Source organism: Epinephelus moara, chromosome 11 (assembly GCF_006386435.1).
Source record: "Epinephelus moara isolate mb chromosome 11, YSFRI_EMoa_1.0, whole genome shotgun sequence".
In the NCBI taxonomy this organism is placed as follows: domain Eukaryota; kingdom Metazoa; phylum Chordata; class Actinopteri; order Perciformes; family Serranidae; genus Epinephelus; species Epinephelus moara.
Genome location: NC_065516.1, coordinates 32,951,847 through 32,975,313, shown reverse-complemented (window position 1 = coordinate 32,975,313; position 23,467 = coordinate 32,951,847). Strand labels below are relative to the sequence as shown.

At 42.3% G+C, this 23,467-nt stretch overlaps 1 protein-coding gene across 1 annotated transcript in view; it reads right to left on the bottom strand.

Annotated features, from left to right (window-relative positions):
• The window catches only part of si:dkey-225n22.4 (collagen alpha-1(XXI) chain), a 97,945-nt gene that overhangs the window by 47,609 nt on the left and 26,869 nt on the right, over positions 1–23,467 (bottom strand). The window contains exons 13-18 of the mRNA XM_050056153.1: positions 21,933–21,986; positions 21,760–21,813; positions 21,035–21,088; positions 20,890–20,943; positions 18,703–18,756; positions 18,272–18,325 (exon numbers count right to left, since the gene is read on the bottom strand). Of these exons, the coding sequence (XP_049912110.1) occupies positions 18,272–18,325; positions 18,703–18,756; positions 20,890–20,943; positions 21,035–21,088; positions 21,760–21,813; positions 21,933–21,986 (324 nt within the window). The remainder of the gene's footprint in view (positions 1–18,271; positions 18,326–18,702; positions 18,757–20,889; positions 20,944–21,034; positions 21,089–21,759; positions 21,814–21,932; positions 21,987–23,467) is intronic.

The following is a 23,467-nucleotide window of genomic DNA, read 5'->3' as shown; positions in this document are numbered from 1 at the left end:
CATTTTTACCCCAGAGATAAGCTGTAAGATAAAACATCTCAACTCAAGGTCCACTTATTAGCTTCTGTGACGCGTTCGCATCCTCACTCGTGCGGCTTTCTCAACAAGAGAGAGGTTCATTTCAAATTAAAGATATTAAGTAATGTTTGTCTCTAATATTGTTAACCCTCTGAAACCTAGTGATGGCCAAATGAAGCCTCATGAAGCATTTTCTTTATTTTCTGAGCCCACTAGATGGCTCTTTTTGTTCAACAAAAGGTTGAAAGCTTCACAGAATTGCCATTCTTTGAGCCTCTCTCATTAAACCATGAGCGCCATCTAGTGGGCTCAGAAAATAAAGAATATGCTTCATGAGGCTTCATTTGGCCATCACTACTGAAACCCAACATAGATCCTTTTTTTTAGGGGGGTCAAGGGATATTTTGGGGGACATAGCAGGACAACATTATATTCCACATGGAAGTGGTATAAATCACCTGATAGCTCACAACCTAAAGATTAATTTGAGATGCAGCTCAGCACTGTGTTTCAAGTTTTCTAGTCACAAATCTCTAACAAACATTTTGTTTTGGTTAAGCGCCCATTCAAGTGAGTGTATGATTAAAGTATATGATGGCCATTCCAATGCTAAATTATTTCTCATAAGCTGTTGCAGCAACTTTTGGGTTGATACAACTTATAATTCAAATTTCAGCATTTTTTTACCACTCTAAATTGAAAAAAAAAATGGTCCAAAATCTCTCTAAAATACCACATTAAGACACCAAGACCTTGTGGAACACCACAGAAAAACCTGTCCTGTGATTTGACATCAAAAACTTCTTGAAACAGTTGAGAAAACCCCCTTATTGCCGATATACCTATGAAAGCCATCCAGCCTTTGAATGCCCGAAGTCTCTACTAAGTAACTCATACAGTAAGAAAAGTCATTCATCTGTGCTACTTGCATCTGAGGGAATCACTTGAATAAGGCGTGCTGTGACTTTATTTGTGCCAGTGATACTGACGCAAGAACACCAGGCGAGTTCTGTGGTCAGAGATCTCGCAGCGAGGCGGGTGCTCGTTAAAGCAAAAATGAACAGCAGCAAACAAACACATTTTAAGCCACAACACAACATGCAAATAAAGTTTTAAGCATCCACACGACACCAAAACCCACCACTCGGTTTCCCTCAGACCTTTCTATACTGTTAAACAGACTTTGTTGAATGTATTACGACACAAGCGGTATGTGAACATGTTCCAGTGTGTGCTGCGGTAATTCGCTGACACTGGCAATGACATTGTGGAACAAGTTGTAAAATATATTCTGGTACTGCAAGCCATTCATTTGTAAAATTACATGATATTCCCTGCAGAGCTCTCACACATGTCTGCTTATACCATGCAAACAGAATCTGTTGATTCTCACATCAGTATATCAAACTTAATGTTCTAGTGTACCAACATACACATCAGCTGGTATTTTCTCTGACTTTTGTTGCATCAAATATCATCAGGAACACCTTAAAACTATATTTAAGCCTCAATTAGATGTTGCAGTTTTGAGGAGTTTTGTTTTACATATTCATCTTTGTACTGTGTTAATCATGTTACATGTTTTGTGTCATTAACATCTTGGGATCAAGTTAGAAAGAAGTCACAAGTTAACATGTTTCTCTTGGATTCAGTGTGTATTTCTAGATCCATACTCCCATGCTTTGTCCGTGGTTCTCAGCCCAAAACCCATCGGTTCCCTCTGAGGACATACATTTTATAAACAGTTCACAAATATATACTTTTTTGTAGTTTTTAGCCAACATTACTCAAATAGTAGGAAATAGTCCTTTTGTGGGGGACTATTTTCAGCGGAGGATTAATCCACATTTGGTGTCCTGGTAAGAATTTGTTAGCAGGATGGTGTGTGTGTGTGAAATTGAGTCAAAATAAGCTCCAGTGTGTGTGTTCATGGTAATGAAGCAACATGTCAGTGAGTGCAACAGAGTGGCTCATTGTTGTGTTTTGAAGTAGAAAGGGAGTCAATATTGTGAATGTCGTGCGTTCAGAGGCGGGGACAGAACGTCTGAAGGCTCTAGAACCCATGGTGGTCAAGCGGCAGATAGTGAGATCTAAGAGTACGTGAGGGTATGTAAAGGAAGTTCAGACAGGTAGCAAGGGGCTTGATTATGAAGGGCCTTAAAGGTGAGAAGCAGAATCTTGAAGTCGATGCGATATTCAACAGGAAGCCAGTGAAGCTGCTGGAGAACAGGAGTGACATAATCTAAGGAGGGAGTTCTGGTAATGATACGGGTGGTTTATGTAGACACTAGAGAGAGGGAGAGCAAAGAGGACAGAATTGCAATAATCAATGTGAGATGTAACCAAAGAATGAACAAGGATAGTGGCAATGTGAGGTGTAAGTGACAGGCAAAGATGACTAATATTACGTAGATGAAAGTATGCAGACTGATGGATGTGAACGATAATGTACGGTCCAGGATGACACCCAGACTCTTAACCTGAGGGGATGGACGGACTTTGGAGCTGTCAGTGGTCAGAGAGAAACTATAGGGTTTAGCCAAGGCAGATTCAGGACTTTGAAGGACAACCTCAGTTTTATCTCTGTTACGTTTGAGGAAGTTGTCCGAGAGCCAAGAAGGGAACTGGGTGGAAGAGTGGAAGTAGGCTAGGTGGATAGATAGAGCTGGGTGTCATCAGCGTAACAGCGGAATTGAATGCCAGATCTTCTGAGGGTATGGCCAAGAGGTTGTTGACAATAAAACAAAAATACCTGGATAATATCACCAAACTTATGCTGAAAGGAGCTGGATATGGCATTTAGAGCATATCTAGGAGTCAGAGTCTACTCAGCTAGGGTTGGCTGAGCTGGTGGCTAGCAGTTAACGGTGCTAACAGCTGCAACAGTATTGACACAGCTGACGGTGTTAATGTGGGCGGAAGTGGAATGTGGGCACTACGCTTTTGCAAAAACACTGTTGCCATTATCACCACCATATGAGCGCAGTGCGAGTGGCAATGATCCGTCAGCCAGTGGGATACACATACAGGGACTCACATGCATGTGCAGCTGGACCGGCTACCACAACAACCAACAGTGGTGCTGGGATTACAACACACAAAGCATGACTACATTTTCCTCCCAAGTAGACATTAGTCAACTAAATCTTTACATAGCAGACAGTTCTTTGCTACTATATTAATGTCCTGAATGTCATATTCTCTCCTCATGTTTTCAGTCTATATCTACACCATACAACAACGGCAAATGCCCCAAACATTTCTTTTAAAACATAAAATCTTAAAAACAAAAAATGAAAGACAAGCCCCCAGCACAATGAGTAGGGTGCACTTGACTGTGATCTGTGCTGGGTTCAGAAAATAGAGCCCCAGACGTTTAAACATTATGACAGACATGTTTCCTCCACATGGCCCACTTCAAAATAAGGACGTTTAAAATAACTTAACATGATCAAATAAAACAATTCCGTTAATTCTCAGCATGTCTGTGTGTATGGTCTCAAAATGTCTTTTAGGGGTTTAATATAAAACACAATCCTGTGAGGTCACTGAAGTTGACTGGCTCTTGATACGGCCTCCCCTCTGGAGCTGCTCATTGTTAAACCTGGTCTTCCTCTTGACCTGGATTCGTCATGATCTAACTATAGTCATGGTTCGGTGCTCTGCAAGGCTTTAACTATGACACCATGAGGTTTTAAGCACTTTCTTTGTGTCCGAGCCCTCTGCAGACACGGGGGTTACCAGATCCCACCACCATATATTTTAAGTGCAGAGCTCTGCATGTTGGCAGTGAGGAAACAACTGAATTAGCTCTCCACTGCGTCTGTTTTCTTTTGAAGTGTCTTGCCACACTACGCACATAAACCCGTAAGAGCAGCAGACCTCATAATTACACAGCCAAGACGCCCACCACGGCCCAATAAATGACAAGATGACATAAATTTCTGGATGCCTAGAACAAGAGAAAATAGACAAGTGCACAGAGGCTGGTCCAACACTGTCCTGTAAGCAGAATAACCTGCTACTTCATGCTGCCACACATTGTTAAAGACTGAGCAGACTGTGACGTCTCTGAGCCTAACTGCACTTGAATGAACTGTGGTGGGGGACCTAAAAGAAAAGTCAATAAAAGATAAAGACAGCAGGCAGAACAAAAGAAAACAGAGTCTGTGTCTGACTAAATCTTTTTACAACATAGGATCAAATTAAACACTGTATATTGCTCACTCTGAGTTGGGAGTGGGTTTCTGCCCCAGTGAAGGGTTTAAAGTATGTCAGGGGCTTGTTCGCGAGAAGGCCTAAAGGTGAATTTACCTGCGCGTCAACTCTATGCGGAGCCTACACCGTAGCCTACACATGTGGCCTACACCATTGTGAGCATTTATACTTGTGTGGTGGTGTGTCTGTGTCACTCTGTAGTTACACCTCCAAAACACCAGCTGGTGGCAGAGGTTTCTGTGAAGTGCTGTTTAGTTGTTTAGTTGATTCAGAACACACATGAAACACACATTAAACATGGCTAAATAGAGACAGTTTTAAACACAAGTACACAAATCAGCTTCACTATAACTCGCAGCATTCACAGACAAACACTTGTCTTTATCTGGACACATTTTCCCCACAAATACAACATGCTAACGTTATTAGCACCAGCCTATGGCATTTTACATTGTATAAATTAGCCTAGCAGCTAGAAGACTTTTCCTCTACTCATGTGAAACCAGGGACAACAGCAACATTTAACAAAGGTAACGTTACAAAATTTGGCTCCATTACAACTCACAAGGTTCACTGACAAAACAACTGTCTTATACTAAACACGCTTTCCAAACAAAGACAACATGCTAACGTTATTAGCACAAGCCTATGGCATTTTACATTGTATAAATTAGCCTAGCAGCTAGCAGACTTTTCCTCTTCTCATATGAAGCCAGGGACAACAGCAACATTTAACAAAGGTAACGTTACAAAATTTGGCTCCATTACAACTCACAAGGTTCACTGACAAAACAACTGTCTTATACTAAACACGCTTTCCAAACAAATACAACATGCTAACGTTATTAGCACAAGCCTATGCCATTCTACATTGTTATAGAGATTTCCTCTGCTCATATGAAGCCAGGATAAATCACACACAAGACTTGAAATGCTATTTTAGTGGAGGATTTATTGTCTTCACAATTTATTGTTTCTTATCTGTGAAATTAAAGTAAATAAAAGCTTTGTTTCCCCTGAGGGAAATGGTTTCAGCTTACAGACACAGACAGGAGGACTGCGTTACCATGACGTGTAGTTACATTTCTAGGAAGGTACACGTCAGGCTACGGCAACGATTCAACACAGAAGTATAAATCCCACTTAATGGTGTCCCATACCTAGTTATTTTTAACCGAACCCTCAAACTTTTCCTGAAGTATCTTTTTGTTCTCTAAACATGGACACTGTGAAAAAACTGTGCAAAATATTTTAGATTAAAAAGTGCCATCAGGTATTGGGATAAACCCACAGTGTGTTCCCCTTTTCCTAGTGTTTCCCTCCCCTTTCTGCTGCTGTGTGTATCTGTAGCTATGTTTCCAAAAGTGATTCGAATCATTGGGAAATGCGCATTAAAAGAAATACGAATCCTGTGTGTTTCCACTAAATGTACGGACTTTGGTGAAAACTAAGAACTTGCGCGAGTTTTCCGCAGAACCGGAAACAAAACAAGTCTCGCATTCTTCTTCTTCTTCTACGTTTTCTGGCGGTTGGCAACCAGCTTGTAAATGCATTACCGCCTTCCCAACCGGAGTGTGGATATCACCATGGAGAGAGGTGCGCCACGTCAGACTTAATTCGAACATAACTGTTTCCCTCCCCCGTTTTGCGAATCAACATTTTTTCGAATCAACCAAAACCTGGCTAAAGCGAGCGTATTTTAGTTTGTGCGAATCAGGGGATTTTAATTTGAATTTTGGCGTTTCCATCATAATTTTCCGATGCGATTCTTCTAGATGCGCATCTAAACAGGCTGATGGAAACATGGCTTGTGTCTCTGGCTACTTTAATCAAGCACCTGGCTGAACGTCACACCTGCAACTCATCTCCTCGTCATCAGCCTCAGTACAAGAACCCAAATTTCACATCCACTCTTTGCCAGATTATCCCATCTGCTCCAATGGTAGTTATTGTCAGCCCCTCTAAACTGTTAATAGTTAGGGTTAGGGTTGTCACTTAAATTTTTCTGGTGTGATTCTTCTTTGTGTTTGGATTTCGCCAGTGTCTACCCCTCATGTCAGCTCAGTCTGCTTCAACCTGCTTGTCTACAGTCTCCATCTACCCAGCCTTGATCATTCAGCCTTCTGCTAACACCTAGCCCAACTAATAAACTCCATAAACTCTTATTCTCCCTTTTGGGTCTGCTTTTGGGTTTCACATATTACAAACCTTAACATATAGACCGTATATTTTCCTCCCCCATACTTGCTCATTTCCTGCTCTATAGAGGAAAACCTGTCCACCCTCTTTAACAAAAATAGAGGAGAAAAAACAGACGGGCAGCAAGTGCAGACTCGGCTGATTAATTCCTCAAAACACCAAATTACTGTATGTCACAACCCCAGGAAGCATGTCTGTGCACTCTACCATTATAAATAGCATATCCTGCCTGTGTGTGTTCAGGGGTGGGGGGTCAGTGTGTGTCGAGGGAGGTGTCTCATTTGCCTCATTCTGAGCATTTACAGGAGTAAAACAGCACCTAATGTGCCTCCACAATCACTCTGATTAATCACCCCATTAAACAGCTTAATGAGTGATGGTACAGCTAAAACATGTTTTCAGTATAATGTATTGTTCTGGAGACATTATTTTGGGTGTAAGGGCTCTCACAGTAAAAAGCTTTGGGTGAATATTGTTTGGTCACTTGTTCCACAAGCTGCGGTGCAGGTTCATTTTTCTAAGTGAGATAAGGAGGAGACTTTAGCAGGAAAGCTAAGTGGTCTGTGGCTCTTGTGTTTAGTGGCCATCTGCTCTGTCTATAATTGAACGCTGCATGACGTTACTGCTTTACGCAAGACTTGATAAGCTGTATTGTAGAAGTCCTATCCTCTCTTCCCTCCCCTCCGAAAGCCTCCTCTGTCCTCGACTCCTCGGAGCGCATTTAACGAATTGAGACGTCCTTCAAGATGGCGAGTCTCAATCAAATTCCAAGTCAAGTGATCAAGGAAAGAGGATAGAGGAGTCGAGGGAGGATTTTGGGATGAACCCTATGTGTGTCTCTGGCTACTGCAATCAAGCACCTGGCTGAACATCACACCTGCAACTCATCTCCTCCTCAGCAGCTGCAGTACAAGAACCCCAGCTTCAGCTCCACACAGAAAATCCATTTGAATTCTATTCCTTTTTTTTTTTAAATATCCAATCTGTCTTGTTGCATTTTTACTGCTCAAATTTAGCCTATTATTATTATTGATAACCCAATTAATTACTATGAAACGGGGCTTTGGAATTTACATGGCATTAAAATTTGTCTCAATAATAACTGTCAAGGTTTATGCTAGTCACTGTTATTAGCTCAAGCCCACGGTACTTGCTTTTATTGCACGTAACATAACGTAACGAGTTGTAGCACAGATTTTGAGTAATGTTCACTTCACCATAACGCCCTGTTTCCATATAGCTCTGTGTACGTATGCGAGGCAAGCTGAAGTCCATTCATTCCTCTGAGAATCTTCATGATCTCTGGTGGGTTTGTGAAACTCTTTCTTCCATTTTGTTTTTGGGGTTTTTCTTGGCCCAGAATATGCCTCGAGTACGTTGGGAATTTTAACTCTCGCAGCAGATTTTGGACAAAACGTACACACTGTACCATGGGAAGCTAGCATAAAAACGAGTTTGCTAACGGACTGATAAATGTAACACGTATGTACACAAATGTAATAAGTTTGATGGTATGTTTATGCGTGCTGTCTAACATATAGTGTGCCCTAAATTGCATACCCCCGTTAGCAGACTTCAATGTAGTACAATATGTACACTACATATTTTTTGTGTGTCTCGAATCGCACACTGCCGCTTTCCACTTACTGGAAGTGACGACAGCTTTCTTTTTTAACCCTCTTCTTCTTCTTCATCTTCTTTTTAAACAACACATTCTCATTTTCACCTTGTCACATATTGACGTTTTGGTCATGGACTTTCCACGTCCACACACGATGTGCCAGGTACCCTGGGTGTGTTGGTTATTGATGTTCTGGGACACCGTGTCAGTTTCTCTTCTTTAAAGATACACTTCTGATTTCACAGGAAATTTAACGTTTTCATACAGTCTTTTACAAAATAAACGCACTGCAACAACAGTACAACACCGCAAATTGACCTTTTTTTTTTCTTCAACAACTTACACACATGGTTACGCTTAGGAAATGACAACAGGGTTTGGCTTTAGAATTTTACAAGACGGGAATACCGCTTTCTCGGGTGAAAGTCAGTAGCCATGTTTCCATCAGCTTGTTTAGATGCGCATCTAGAAGTATCACATCGGAAAATTATGATGGAAACGCCAAAATTTGAATTAAGATCCCCTGATTCGCACAAACTAAAATACGCTCACTTTAGCCGGGTTTTGGTTGATTCAAAAAACGTTGATTCGCAAAACGGGGGATGGAAACAGTTATGTTCGAATTAAGTCTGATGTAGCGCACCTCTCTCCATGGTGATATCCACACTCCGGGTCGGGAAGGCGGTAATGCATTTACAAGCTGGTTGCCAACCACCAGAAAACGTAGAAGAAGAAGAATGCGAGACTTGTTTTGTTTCTGGTTCTGCGGAAATCTCGCGCAACCAAAGTCCGTACATTTAATGGAAACACACAGGATTCATATTTCTTTTAATGCGCATTTCCCAATGATTCGAATCACTTTTGGATGGAAACATAGCTACTGTTTGTTGGACCTATCCACCATCTCTCCTGCCCGCCCCACTCAGATTTTTGCTTCGTCCTTGTCCCACCATGTTTCCCCTTGACGCCGCTGGACGCTGTTAAACTGTAATGGCTAACCAGCAGCATATCATGCCAAAGTTAAAAGACGCCTTCTTTCATTGGTTTCTGACGCCACAAGTCACCGCTCAACCGCTCAATTTCAGAGTAAGACCGGGCTCGATGGTGAAATTCCATGACTTTTCCAGGTTTTCCATGACTGTGGGAACTCTGTGAAAAGCAATCAGGATTTTTGTAAACTGCTGATAAAATGTCATTACATTTGGTGAGGAGCGCTTTCTGACTTGTTTAGGACTCAAAACTCAAAGTTTAGAACTGTGGATTTGAGTGCAAGGACTTGAAACTTAACTTGCAAAACAATGACTTGGTCCTACCTCCGCCTGTTGCTCAAGTGAGCGTTCAGTTTATTTATCGCTTTACCACATCAGTGATTTTTCCTCAGCCCTGTGACCCTCGGGGGACTCCGTAAATCTGTACTTACGGTGAACAGCTGATGATTTGGAGGTCTCACAGCCTGCAGGCTGGAGAAGCTGTAACTTCCATATGGAGTCATGGAGGTCTCTGAACTTACTACAAAATTACAAGCACAGGGGTTTAAAATAAACCCAGCGGCTTCCCTCTGATTTTATAAGGGGATTTGTATGAAATTCCCATTTTAAACACTGAAACACATTTTCCGCGTGTCTTTTTACAGGTAACAGTTATGCTATTAGTAATTACAGGGAGAGGAAGTGTGATGTACAGTATCTTTATCTCTCTGTGACATGTAAACCTCACACAGCTGCATCTGAAAATCCATAATTTTGGGTGTAGAAAGCTCCGTGTCTGATAATAAGAGACCTACACCTACCACAGAGCTGATCATTTTTAACTTGCTTCACTTGAGTGTGAAACATCAAATCCAGAGTTGAAATTGAGAGATGATGTATAGTATGTCGCTGAAAGAAGGCAGTTTTATGTGCATGTGTGTGGGAGTGTGTGATTAAAGACTATGCTGACAGCCTTAAGCCTCATACAGTATATCTAAGTTTAGGCCTCATTAACATTCAATGGAGCTGTCATGGATGGGCGGACAGAAATTATTTACAGTCGATGGAGGATGTTTCCTCAGGCGGTGACCACACTGCGAGCTAATTTGGTTCTGCACAGATGACATCTGGATTTTTTTTCTCACTATTTTACTATGATTGGGTTTTCTGTCCCCGGCAGTTGTTTGGGAACTGGCATAATGCTGCGCTGACACAGTCATATTTACAGGCCGTATTCTGGTGAGATAAATCTCACAACACTGTCACAAGACATCTGTGATATTAAAAATAACACTAATAGTTATGCTGTAGGCATACTGACAGCCTCCACTTCAGATTAATTAATCCATATAATTTCACAGTTATGCCGTGTTCACATGGAATTAGGCAGATAGCAGTTTTGGAAGGCATCGGAAAAAACAAACAAACAAACATCCGACAGAACGGCAGGACAGTAAAGTCATGGAAAAGTTTTGAAATTCTGTCCATGACGATGCGTTTGAACCCCGTCTACTGTCTCCCTGATTCCATGTGAATGCAACATTATACTGCTTATATGTGTACCTCCTGGCATGGTGGTCTAAATGCTGCCTTACAAAAATCCTCTATGTGTTAACCGTAGAATGTAAACTCCTTCTCGGATCATTAATATTTCCAAATTCCCAGAAACAATACCGAGGACATAAACTCAGTGTTCTCGATGGGGTCGTAGCTGCAGCCCTGACTCACAGGTTACAAATAGTAACCAGAGTTTTAAAAAATCTGCACCTTAGAATATGTTTTAAAACATCTGTTTTTACTGACCTAAAACTCTCTTTACGTGTGGACGAGAGGCCAAAACATAGAGGAAAATACTTTTTTAAGCACATGTGTAGACAGGACCTTGGTCAGTTGCAGTCTACACCCCCATTGCTAGAAACCTCTTAACCCTAAACACTAAACCTTTATGACAACAAAATTGATGAAGACCATGATTGTGTCCTTGGCTGTGGAGGGAAGGCTTTGTAACAGCATTTAGACTTTATGTTTGTAAAATAGTATGAGAACCTTGAGGCTTTAAACGTCACAATGGACTGCTTCCTTCCAATCAAACTGTCAAACCAGTCAACCATATCCTTGTCCATACCATATCCATACCATAACTATATACCTCTTGTGTCTGCTGTAGGTAAAGCTGCATGTATGACCACTTGTTGTCACGTCAAAGCTTCAGTCACATGACAACAAGTGGTCGTATATGCAGCTCCTTTTCTTGATCGAGACTATGAAAGGTAAAAGTAAGGTTAAAGTAAGTTCGGAGAGCGTTTGCTTAAAACTACCTTTAATCGGCAATAAAACACTTTAAATTAAATAACTTCAAAATAAGCTAAATGAAAGAGTAGCCTATTGAACAGACTAATCACATGTTTAGTGGCAGAGATAAAGGAGGAACAGGACTCAATGCACCAGGCGTCACTGCTTCATTCTGGATGCAGAAGCGCCCCAATATGTCAAATGTCATTTAACCAACTACTTCAGCAAACTATCGCTGCAGATCACCAGCCAGCCGTGAAGCTCAGGGCCGTGGCTTGTCTAGTGTGAACAGCCCCATTGCTCAAGATGAGCGCCAAAAGATAGGGAGCAGCGATGCATGGAAAATTAGAACGCTTCAAGGTGCTTCCACGTCCAGTGTGAGCCGCCAAGCTCGCTTTCTACTGTCTGGTTTGCCGTGGGGGCGTGAGAACTGGAGAACTGTGGTGTGTTGGCGTCTTCTGGAGACTTTGATCCATCATGCTGTTGCCTAACCACACCAAGCACACTAAGAGTAATAATAAGAGTAATTGAACTGTTTGATGAATTTGAAAATGCTGAAGACTTAAGACTTTTAAAAAGTACAAGCACAATCAATATTGAGATTGGTCCAAGAAATCCAGCCCAGAGCCAGATCACCACCAGATGACAGAAAAACCTGACAAATACTCACATCACTAACACAGCTGTGATGTCAGTCTTACCGCAGGTAATTGTCCAACATGTTGCTCTCTGCTGACGCTCTGTGAAATGCGCCCTTTAAATACCTGAGAAAGACCTAACTACTCAGCTCAACTGATGTCTTGTACCGGAGCTGAATTGAAACCTTGTTACAGCTGTGACGCTCTCCGCTCACCTGTGGTGTATTTATATTCAGACTGCTCCAAAATAAATGTCCTTGTCAGTCTTCGACAAACATTACAGTAAAGCCAACATGTGCACCCAAAATACTTCAAACAAGTGCAGCCAAAATACTTTACATGTTTGCTTCAGTCATTCAGAACTGTCCAGTTTGGCCAAAGCGAGGGAAAATACATTTATGATAAACATATTTATCCCATATGATTTACATTTTGTCATAACAGGAAATGCATGAGAGAGATCAGTGTGAGAATAAATATCTTAGTCTCACCCAACATGGTATGAAGTGTCTCCCTGTGAATCTCAAACTAGATTTATGTCAGTAACAACACATGTGGACACATGCACCCATTATTCTCCATTAGCTCTGGCAGTTAGAGCCACTTCAGCAGATTAAAGCCTTCAGTCTGGAAACAATGCAGGCAAAAGTCTATAATAAAACTCTGCCCTTTCAACCCCAACACTCAACAAGCAATTAGTCCTCCTTACAGCACACGTTGCTGCGTTCTGTTTAAAGACACGCTGTTTCCTGTTAATCATTAGGACGGTCAATGTTCCCTGACGTTGCAGGAAGAAATTCCTGTCTGTTTGTTAGTCTTGTGGCATCTGTGATGCAACTCAGGTCAGGTCAACATCAGACTGTTCCAGGAATCTGTGATAAGATAACCATCTGGCAGTCTAGCTTCAGTCTTATGTAGTGTAAGTGTTGCGTATTGAACATATAGACGCTGGTGATCAAGTGTTATCACACAGTTGTATACACTCGTACGACCTGATTTTATTTAGTCTGAGGGCCCATACTATATGGGGTCCTATAGACCCTTTTACTAGCCATCTTTCCATCAGCCTGTTTAGATGCGCATCTAGAAGTATCGCATCGGAAAATTATGATGCAAACACCAAAATTCGAATTAAAATCCCCTGATTCGCACAAACTAAAATAAGCTCGCTTTAGCCGGGTTTTGGTTGATATGAAAAATTGTTGATTCGCAAAACGGGGGATGGAAACCGTTATGTTCGAATTAAGTCTGACGTAGCGCACCTCTCTCCATGGTGATATCCACACTCCGGGTCGGGAAGGCGGTAATGCATTTACAAGCTGGTTGTCAACCGCCAGAAAACGTAGAAGAAGAATGCGAGACTTGTTTTGTTTCCGGTTCTACGGAAAACTCGCGCGAGTTCGTAGTTTTCACCAAAGTCTGTACATTTAATGGAAACACAGGATTCGTATTTATTTTAATGCACATTTCCCAATGATTCGAATCACTTTTGGATGGAAACATAGCTACTGTTAGCAAACCGCATGACGTTTTTTAGTGTGTGGGGCTTAGCACGAGGCAAAACAATTCCCCACAGACAATAGCCAACGTTAGCTAGCGAGTTCTGTTGGCTTGTATTAGACAGTAGAGGAAAATGATGTGAGTGGTGTGTTCAGAAACACTCATTGTCAGAGGCACAAACTGGACCATTCGTGAATTTAGAGCGCTGTCTGAATGTACCGTTGGGTTATCCAGAGCACCGCATTCTCAGAGTGGCAGAGCGCACTCTGGACACTCTGTCTGTGGAGACGGAGCAGCAGAGCGCCGAGCAGAGTGAATGTGTGATTAACTTAACCATTAGATAATTTATAAAGAAAAGTAATGGTTGGTTTCTTCGACCAACAGGGCTCTCATTTTAGTGTAGAGCGTCACGCTGAATTTACCAACGCACCATGTCCGGTCACTCACTCTCCGGGAGTTGTCTAACGTCTGGATTTATTTGGGATTTTTTAACACAGAAGGAAAGCAGGACGTGGATGTGACACATGTGATTTGCAATCAGTGTCATATGAGAGTAAAATATTCTGGGAATACTACAAACATGAGGGCTCACCTCACACTCCACTATCCAGAGATAGCGTTAGCCACTGACGGACAAGCTAACGCTAAACCTGCTCTGCAGAAAAATCAACCAACACTGGACACACTTAGCTCGACAAAACTACCATCCAACTCTGAGAGAGTGAAGACAATAACTCAGTCCATCACCTACTTCATGTGCAAAGATCTGCATCCATACAGCGCTGTTGAAAACGAAGGCTTTTTTTACATGCTAGAAACACAACATTTTTTTCACCGACACAGCCGTACCCAAGCTCTACAGAAGGAAGCATAAAGCTGAGTGCAGCAGGAAGGGTGGCGTTAACTTGTGACGCCTGGAGGTCAGTGGATTCATATGTGAGAGTAACGGCACATTATCTGACAGAAGACTGGAGACTGCTGTCTCATGTTCTCCAAACTAGAGCACCAGAGCAAACACTGCAGACCTCCTATAACAGACAATGCCTCAAACATTGGTGTTGCCATTCAGTTAGCGGGATACCTGCATGTGAAGTGTTTCGTTCATGTGCTTAGGGTGCATCTCATTTCCACCCCTTCCCCCTTCCCCTTGGTTTTGCAAGTTCACGTGAGGGGTAGGGGCGTCTCTATTCTCATTTGGAGTAAGGGCTAGGGCCAAGACTGAGGGCTACATAGCCCTTGAAACGAAGATTCTGGAGGACCACAGGGGTAAGAAGGAGAATTGGGAATCACCCTTAATCTGGCCTCTCAGAGGGGTTTAATCTGCCTACAGTTCAGTCTGTCAGGTGTATGCAACATTGCTGACAGGTGTTATGACGGTGTTAGTCAGTCTGTCTGCTCTGTGTCACATTTTGCTGCAATAAACAGACTGAAAACTTTATCTTATTTGGTAAAACTGATGTTGACAGAGGTTTTATATCACAATATATCGTATTGTGACCTAAGTATTGTGATAATATCGTATCATGGGTCCTCTGCCGATTCCCACCCCTGAGGAATAATAATAATGACATTTGGAAAAACACGAGAGACCAGCAACCAAGCTGCCTGGCACCTTATCATCACCAACTCTACAGTTTCCCCTCAGCTCTACAGATTATTTATGTACCTTTCAGCTCATTGTTTTGGTCTCACCACCCACAACTTTAATGTTTTGGTTCACTCCTATCGTCCTCATCAGTACAGTTCCCAGCAGCAGCAGCTGCTCTCAGTGATATAAACTCTGATGAAGCTGATGAGACACCCACCGTACACTATCTGCACAGCAGCAAACAGATAAAGCTGCAGATTAACTGGTGAACATAGTGGAGCATTTAGCAGCTAAAGAGACATATTTTTCACCCTCAATAAACAACAGGGCTGCAGCTGTGTGCAGACACACCCCGACAGACAGACACACACACCTGAGAGCCTCCTGTAGCACAGCCGCTTGTCTGGCTACAACACAGGTATCCACACTGTGACTCTCTGAAAGGGACATAAATGTGCTTCAAGTGGCTGTCAGAGCTCCGCCTGTCTTCCCAGCAGGGAAACAGAGTCTGACAGTAAGTGTTCACAGCTGGTTAACCCTCACTAACAGCTCTGCGTCACTGTCCACGGCACACTGAGCAGTGGTTGGTCAGTCCCTCATGTCCCTGACCCTCAGCATACACACACCTCCTACAGTTGTTAGTATTTTTTAAATATGCTGGCAGGGATGGTTATTTGAAACACGTGGATGGCGCGGCTTGGACATGTCATCAGTGATGATCTCGGGTCTTAGGTTATCTGACACCCTCACCTGGGCGACCCAGCTGGGGGTGATCATTCCCCGGCTTGCAGCATGCTACACCATGGATCTGCCCTCTTAGCCCTTGATCTTGATCCACCCCTCCAGCCCACCTCGATTTGCTCGTAGCAGGCCCTCCAACCACTCCCTCCTCAGGCCTCTACAGCTCAAGGAATTTGGCCTTCTTTAACTCATGGACCTCCTCTATCCGGTCTTCCCGGGGGACTGCAAGTTTCACAGCACTACTTGCTTTGTGGAGTCAGATGTTAGGACCAACTCGGGCCTGAGTGACGTCCTTGCAATATGCCCCTGAAACTTAAGCTGCCTCCCAAGGTCCACTTTCAGCCGCCAGTCACAAGAGAGAGTTCTACCCTGTAATTATTAAAGCAGGAAGTATTATGATGTTCATTTAGAGTGGGAAAAAGTAAGGGTGCGGAGGTTGAGGTGGATGATCTTCGCTATCAGAGTTCAACAACATGGCGCTCCTGAGTTTCTCCCAAAATGTATTTAGCAAACGCAAAGTAATTCTTATGATTGGCTGGATGGCTAAACAAACACAGAACACACTGGTTTGCATTTGGTTAGCAGTTGGATAGAGTTTGTGTTCTTCAAAAGCAACTGCTGCTCACTGTCCCTGTTCCTAAACATACCCCCACCCCCAGACATCCACACATGGACACCAACTGTGCGCTGTTCCAGCTCCCTGTGCACCACCACCCTCCAGTTGGTGTAGAGCACTTCCAGATTCTCGGGGAAAGTAGTTTATTATGATAACAGGAAGAGTCCAAAATTACTGAGCAGCGTGGCTGTGAGTCAAACTGCTAGAACACTCAAAGGAGTTCAGAGAAGACTCAAAATAGCATCGCACACTTGTAGCTGGTGGGCGTGCTCACATGCTCGCAGATGTGTGCATGTGCTCTTTCATTTAGCCGCTCGCTCCTTTCAAGTCACCGCAGGGGGAACATCCCACATACAGTACGAATGTGGCCGACGCTGCTGCAGCGGTGTTAATTACATTAACTGACAGAAGTGGAGGATGTTTTCAGATTTACTGTGCGACTTTATGTTGATGCATGTACGTCTGTTTGATAATCTCTGTCTGGTGTTGCATAATGCTGTTAAACCCAACATGGGAAAAGATGTTGACGGAGAGATGTTTTGCTTTCACTTGTGGCGCCAAAAAAAAAATGAAAAAAGTTGGATATTTTGACGACTCAGTGTGCCAAAGTTTGTGCTCAGCACCATCATGGCTTTAAAATTCCTCAGTGTGGCTACAGAAAAGGTTCGAAGGTTACAGTAAACAGTGCAGTCAGGCAGTGAGATGTTGCTGCATCAAGGCCAGGATTTGTTCTCTCATTTTGATTTATTCGTGGCTTGTAGTTTTATTGTCTTGAGTGCACAAATTTATCTTGCAGACATGCCAAATGACAAAAAGCTTAACCCTCTAAGACCATACTCATTTTGACCTTTTTTTAGAGGGGACAGGAGATCTTTAGGGGAAGATAGCAGGTCAGTGGTGTATGCCAAATACAACTGGCATATGTCAAATGAAAGCAGAAAACCTGAAAATGAATTTGGGATGGAGCTCAGCACTAAGAGTCAACATTTCCTAGTAGTGCTGCCCCCTAACAGTCGACCAAATGTTAGTCGATCAGAAAGATCATTAGTCAGCAAGATTTCCTTGGATGCTAGTTGCAAAAAAAAACCCAGAAATGTGAAACTCTATCAGGAGCTGCACCCTGTCAAAATAAATCCAAACCTATATGTCTGGACCATGTGTGACTTTACTTTGAAAGGACAGAAGCAGGAAGTGTCCACGCTCAGCAGTCAGACAGGAGTCAGGTTAATTTCCAGGGCTGGTACCTGCGGTTATTCCTCAGGCTAGTTAATAACACAAGAGGAAATCAGATCATAAACATGTTGAACATGTTTAATATTCACAATAAGAAACCAGTGGATGGACTTCCGAGCACTTCGGGGTATGTAAAAAATGTTCTTGACATGTAAAAAGTAGACAATAGTGTGCTTCCGAGTTGTCAAACAGCCCTCAGTATTGGACCTCACTAAGGCTCTTGTGCCTGAATAACAGCCTGCAGCCACGCTCCACATCTGGTTGGATGTAACAGCTAGTGATGGCCAAATGAAGCCCCATGAAGCATTTTCTTTATTTTCTGAGCCCACTAGATGGCGCTTTTTGTTCAACAAAAGGTTGAAAGCTTCACTGAATTGCCATTCTTTGAGCCTCTCTCTTTAAACCATGAGCGCCATCTAGTGGGCTCATAAAATAAAGAAAATGCTTCATGAGGCTTCATTTGGCCATCACTAGTAACAGCCCCCAGAAAAGTGGAGGCTATTACAGTAGCATACAGTATTCATCTGTACATTTTCAGAATAAAATCTTCAACATCAAGGAGTGTGTATCTTTATGTCAACATATCTCGAGCCATGTGCTGTATGTGTCCCCCACCCAGTAGCTACAGTTTGTACTGACCTTTGGTCCTGGCGGCCCGACCTGTCCGCCCGTCCCCGGCAGTCCCGGCTCCCCCTTTTTGGACAACAAACACACTTTGAGAGGCAAAGTGGAGCAGAAGCAGCCAAATTCAACACCATTACAGTAATTATGTGTCCCACTTCAAAAACTGCGAGAGACTGCAGTGACAGGAGGAAGTCCCAAAAACACTCACACATGCACAGAGGAAGCCAAGCCTCCAGAATTAAAGAGCTGTTTTCTTTACTTGGGTTTATAGCAGGCTTATTTAACGTGCATCTGGCCTGACGTGGTTAGGTTGTTACACTGGCATAATATTTTATTTTCATGAACTGACACCTCAGATTTCATGCTTTCACGTCACTGGAACTGTCAGTTACACTGGTTTAATGCAGTTTGGAGACACGTGACTGTTGGACAGAACTGGATCTTACCATCGGTCCAGCTTCTCCTGGAGGTCCCGGCTCGCCTCTATCACCAGGAAGACCCTGTGTGCAAAGAAATCTGCTCTGTAGTGACATTTAATATGTTCAAATCTAATAATTTTTATATCTATTCAGTAGTCATTGCTTTTCTTTTTTTAATAATTGCAATTAATCAGGACTAAAACTCACTTTAAACCCAGAGTAATATTTCATATTAGAATCAGACCTGGTTTCCCATTAACACCCACTGTGGCTTTGCTTGACATGAAATTAAACTCTAATTAGTCCAATTAGATCATATGAGATGGGAAATAATGACTGAATTTTTATAAAAGAGAAATTCTGGCCTCATGTACTGGTTTATTGCTCATTATGGTATTCAGTTGGAGAGACAAATAGAAAATGCTTTTTGAAGGACCACTCCAGACTCTCACGTTAATGTCCAGCTGGCTCTGTGGACACGGTGTGATGCCAAACAAGCCTCATCCTCGGCAGATTTCTTACCAACAGGAATACAAATTGCTTCATCATTGGAACAAGATGATCACAGTGAGTGCTCTGTATGTGTGTGGTGAAATAAGCCTACTCATTAGGACCACTAGTTCTAGCCACTAGTGGCGGTGCTAAAATAAGTTCAGGGTCCCTATGTACAGTATATATGAGTAATGCTCCTAACATTGGGGTATGTATTCCACTTTCATTTACTGCACATGAATATATACTTCAAGTAGAGGTCGATATAGCCCAATATCAAAAACCACAATTTGCCTCAGGGGGTTTTATGTATTTACATGAAGATTATGACATTTGACAGGATTTCTTATCCAAGAAGAATTACAATGCTTCCCTAAATTCATGAGTGAGACAAACCATCATCAGGTCCAACAAAGAGAGACCACTTGCAGCTACTGGGTAGTAGGAAAGGGCATGAGCGCTATACTTGATTTATACATCAGCAAAGAGTGCTGCAGGGATGACTGATGGATTCATTTTTAGGCAAACTCGGAAGTTAACATCACCCTGGTTTCCTTGACAAAAAGCCAATGCTGCTTTTCCATGTGATTTTGGATTACTGCAGAAAATACTTCATCGATTCTGTTCTAACCAAAAACACACTGACTTCAAGACGAGGGAACCAGGAGTGCTAAAATGTTAACTCTTTTCCGGGATTTAGGACTCATTGCTAGGGCACTCTTTTTGTTCAACGGATAGAGTAATCAGAGTAATTAATAAGTAATAAATAGTAATAAAATATAGAGTCATTTTTTTAAATATGTAAACTCTTATTTCATGGTAGAGCAAAACACAGCTTATTGCTTCGCTAAGCATCTCCTTGTCCCGCTATCACTCTCTCTCTGTTTATCATGAGATCCTAAAAGCCACTACTGCTTCAGGAGCCTGAGCTCCGTACTGGGGACAGTTGGTGAGAATCCACCTGCACACACACACACACACACACACACACAGTGACAAAGCTGTTAGCATCCGACACCTGACAGTTATTAATGGGTTTAACGACAGAGTCCAGCCATTTCAGTGTTGGTGTGAAATTGTTGGGAGCATTTAATGGCTCAGTGCTGGATGTTAGCCACTGCCGCTGTGTTAGCTCGTGCTAACCAGGCAGACGTTAAAGAGACGGGGTGGAAAACAGCTCGGTGACAGTCCTTCGGCACTGCATCTAACATATGTAACAGCAGCAACAGAAAGTTTGCTGATATTTCTTATGTTAACTTCATTGATGGTTTAATGAGCTAAATGAAGCCTTGTTGTGCATTAAATGAATTTCAAATTGCAATTGTTTTCCCTTGTTGGCCAATTTACAATGTTATTCTTATGTTGTTGTTTTTTTTTGTTTGTTTTTTGTTTTTTTGCAAGTACTAGAGAAGTGGTTCCCAACTGGTCCAGCCACGGGGTCCAGATTTCTCCTTAGTCGTTAGTCCAAGGTACACACAGTCCAATATATTAAGCGTTATACTTGCGTTTGGCCATGTCTTGGACTGCGACCCATCAGTTGAGAACCACTGGACTAGAGTACTCTGCAACTCCAATATGGAAATTACTTAAACTGCCCGTCCCTGCTGTGTCATGTATGTTGGATGAAGTTTATTAGTCTAGTTAGTAGTGTCTGTGTTTTACAAAGACCTACATGTTTGCTTACTTTCTGTTTTAACCATGGATATATCAAGAGAGTCTCACCTTGGGTCCTGGGGGTCCTGGCTCTCCTGATAAACCTGGCTCCCCTCTGTCACCCTAGACAGTATCAGCAGAACAGGTATTATCAGTACTGGCAGCAGATTAGAAAAGTCACAGCACTGATACTGCTGCTTCAGTAAAGACTGACCTTGAGACCTTCTAGACCTGAATCCCCTCTTAGTCCCGCCGGGCCACTTTCACCCTGCACAGCCAAGGGAAGACAGTAGATAAGAGCATAAAATCAGAGTCAGATCCCAGCTTATATATCGGCTACACCATGTAACACCTTACATTCAATTTTCAAACTCAACAGGAAGTCAATGTACTGAAACCAGCACTTGGGTTATATGGGCTCACAGTGGTGTCTCACTTAGTAATCATGTAGTAGAATTATGAGCTAAATGTAACTGTGCTACAGATTCTCACTTAAACAAGATCACAATGCCTTACAGTAGTCAAGAACAAAAGAGACCAAGCAAGAGATGATTTGTTGGAGCTGTTGGAAAGAGATGCAGTGCGCCATACTTTTGCAAAAATCTCTCAACTGGATCAAAAACTGACTTAAAGCATTTTTTAGAACTCCAGTTATGTTGTGTTTCATCTGTAAGAAACTGTGAGACATCCTCTCCTCCTTTTGTAAAAAGAAGCCAGGTTAAAGGTTCCATAGAAACATAAAGCTTAATATCATCAGCATAGCAAGAGACACAGCCAAACTGAGGAATAATGTGCCTTACAGAGAGCATAAAGGGGGAATAATACAGATCCAAGGAACTCCACAGGGTCAGAGCACAATTATACACTGTTAGTGATTCAGTGCAGTAAAAGTGGGACTTGCATTGTGGCGATTCAAAGGTATTGCAAATGATTTTTTACCTTCAGTCCTGGTAATCCAGGAGGGCCAGGTACCCCAGGTATCCCATCTTTACCCTGGGAACACAGACAACATATGCTCATTCTGTCATGTGCAGACATATCTAACAGACTGGTGATGACAGTATGAAGTTGTGAAAAGAAAGAAAGTGATGGAGAAAATGATTAGCACTTACAGGCTTACCATCAGGTCCCGGTGGTCCTTCCCTCCCCTTTTCCCCTCGGAAACCCTGTAACATGAAAACAACCCATCATGATACAACAAAATTATCTTTTGGCATAGTGCATTGTACCATTGGATAGTTATTTAAAAATACATAGGTTTTAATAGATCCCTGTTGTTTTAGCTATGCTAGCTGTGTGGCTCTATGGCTGGCCATATTGGTCTGTCAGTCTGTCAATCAGTTTGGTCCACACTGAAATATCTCAACAACTAATCAATGCATGGTCATGGTTTCCATACAGTATACCATAATGACTGTGGCGATCTCCTGACTTTTCCACTGGCACCATCACAAGTTTTGAGTGAAATGTCTCAACCTAATTAGATGGATTACCATGAATTTTTTTACAATTAATTCTGATAGTTTTGGCCAGTGGTCAGCAATCTTTACAACCAGAAGAGCCATATTTGGCCCAAAAACAAACAAACATCAGATGACGCAATGCAAGATCAGTTGGAGCCAGTAAGTCGGCTTTTGTATTCAAAGCCACACAAATTTGAGTAGTATTAGAAGTCTACCCCCATCTTTTAAACTCTTGGGAGATTCCAAAAAACCTCTCTGGGTAAACAAATACTACTTTAAGTCATTAGAAGTGAGTCACTACAACTCAGTCATTAGAGGTCATTAGTCGAGGACAGAGGATGAGGTCTGGAATACATTTGTCGTAATGCACCAGTTCCACATGAAAAACACAAATTTCTGCTTTCCAATTTCCCTTTTGTGGTTTCTCCTCCCTTTCCATTTACAGTCACATACACCACTGTGGATCGGTGTTTAAATAACTACTAGTGTGTGTGTATTAACCTGGAGTATAATGAAATGTATTATTGCAGCAATAAAAGCATGAAAAAAATATGAATCTAAAATAATGGTGCATGTTACATTTATCTAACTTCATTTTTGCACATGATGTGCCACGGTGCAGCACATCATGTGGCAAGTGTTGCCCCTAGCACACACCGGACGATTGCGCTGCAGCTCGTCAACAGACAACCACGTTAAGTTATTACTTACTGAAAGATTTGTACTTCCTTTGCCTATACATTAGCTTAAAACAGCCCCTAATAGAGCGAATGATGAAAATATATTATTTGCGGACACAGCAAAGCTGGAAATAGGACAGTGGCGTGAAGTGAAAAGGAGCGCAGATACATGTCTAGCTGCCTCTAGTGTGGGGTTGTACATCTTACTATATCATGATGTCTGTGTGTGTGTTCCACATTTTTCTCCTCACTGACTTGGTCAATCCATGTGAAATTTGGCACAGTGGTAGAGGGTCATGGGAGGATGCCAATGAAGCAATATTACATCAATTGGCCAAAGGGGGCGCTATAGCAACCGATTAAAATTGCAAACTTTGAATGGGCATATCTCATGCCCCGTATGTCGTAGAGACATGAAACTTTGCACAGAGATGCCTCTCCTCGTGAGGAACACATTTGCCTCAAGAACCCATAACTTCTGCTTATATAGATTTTCCGCCATTT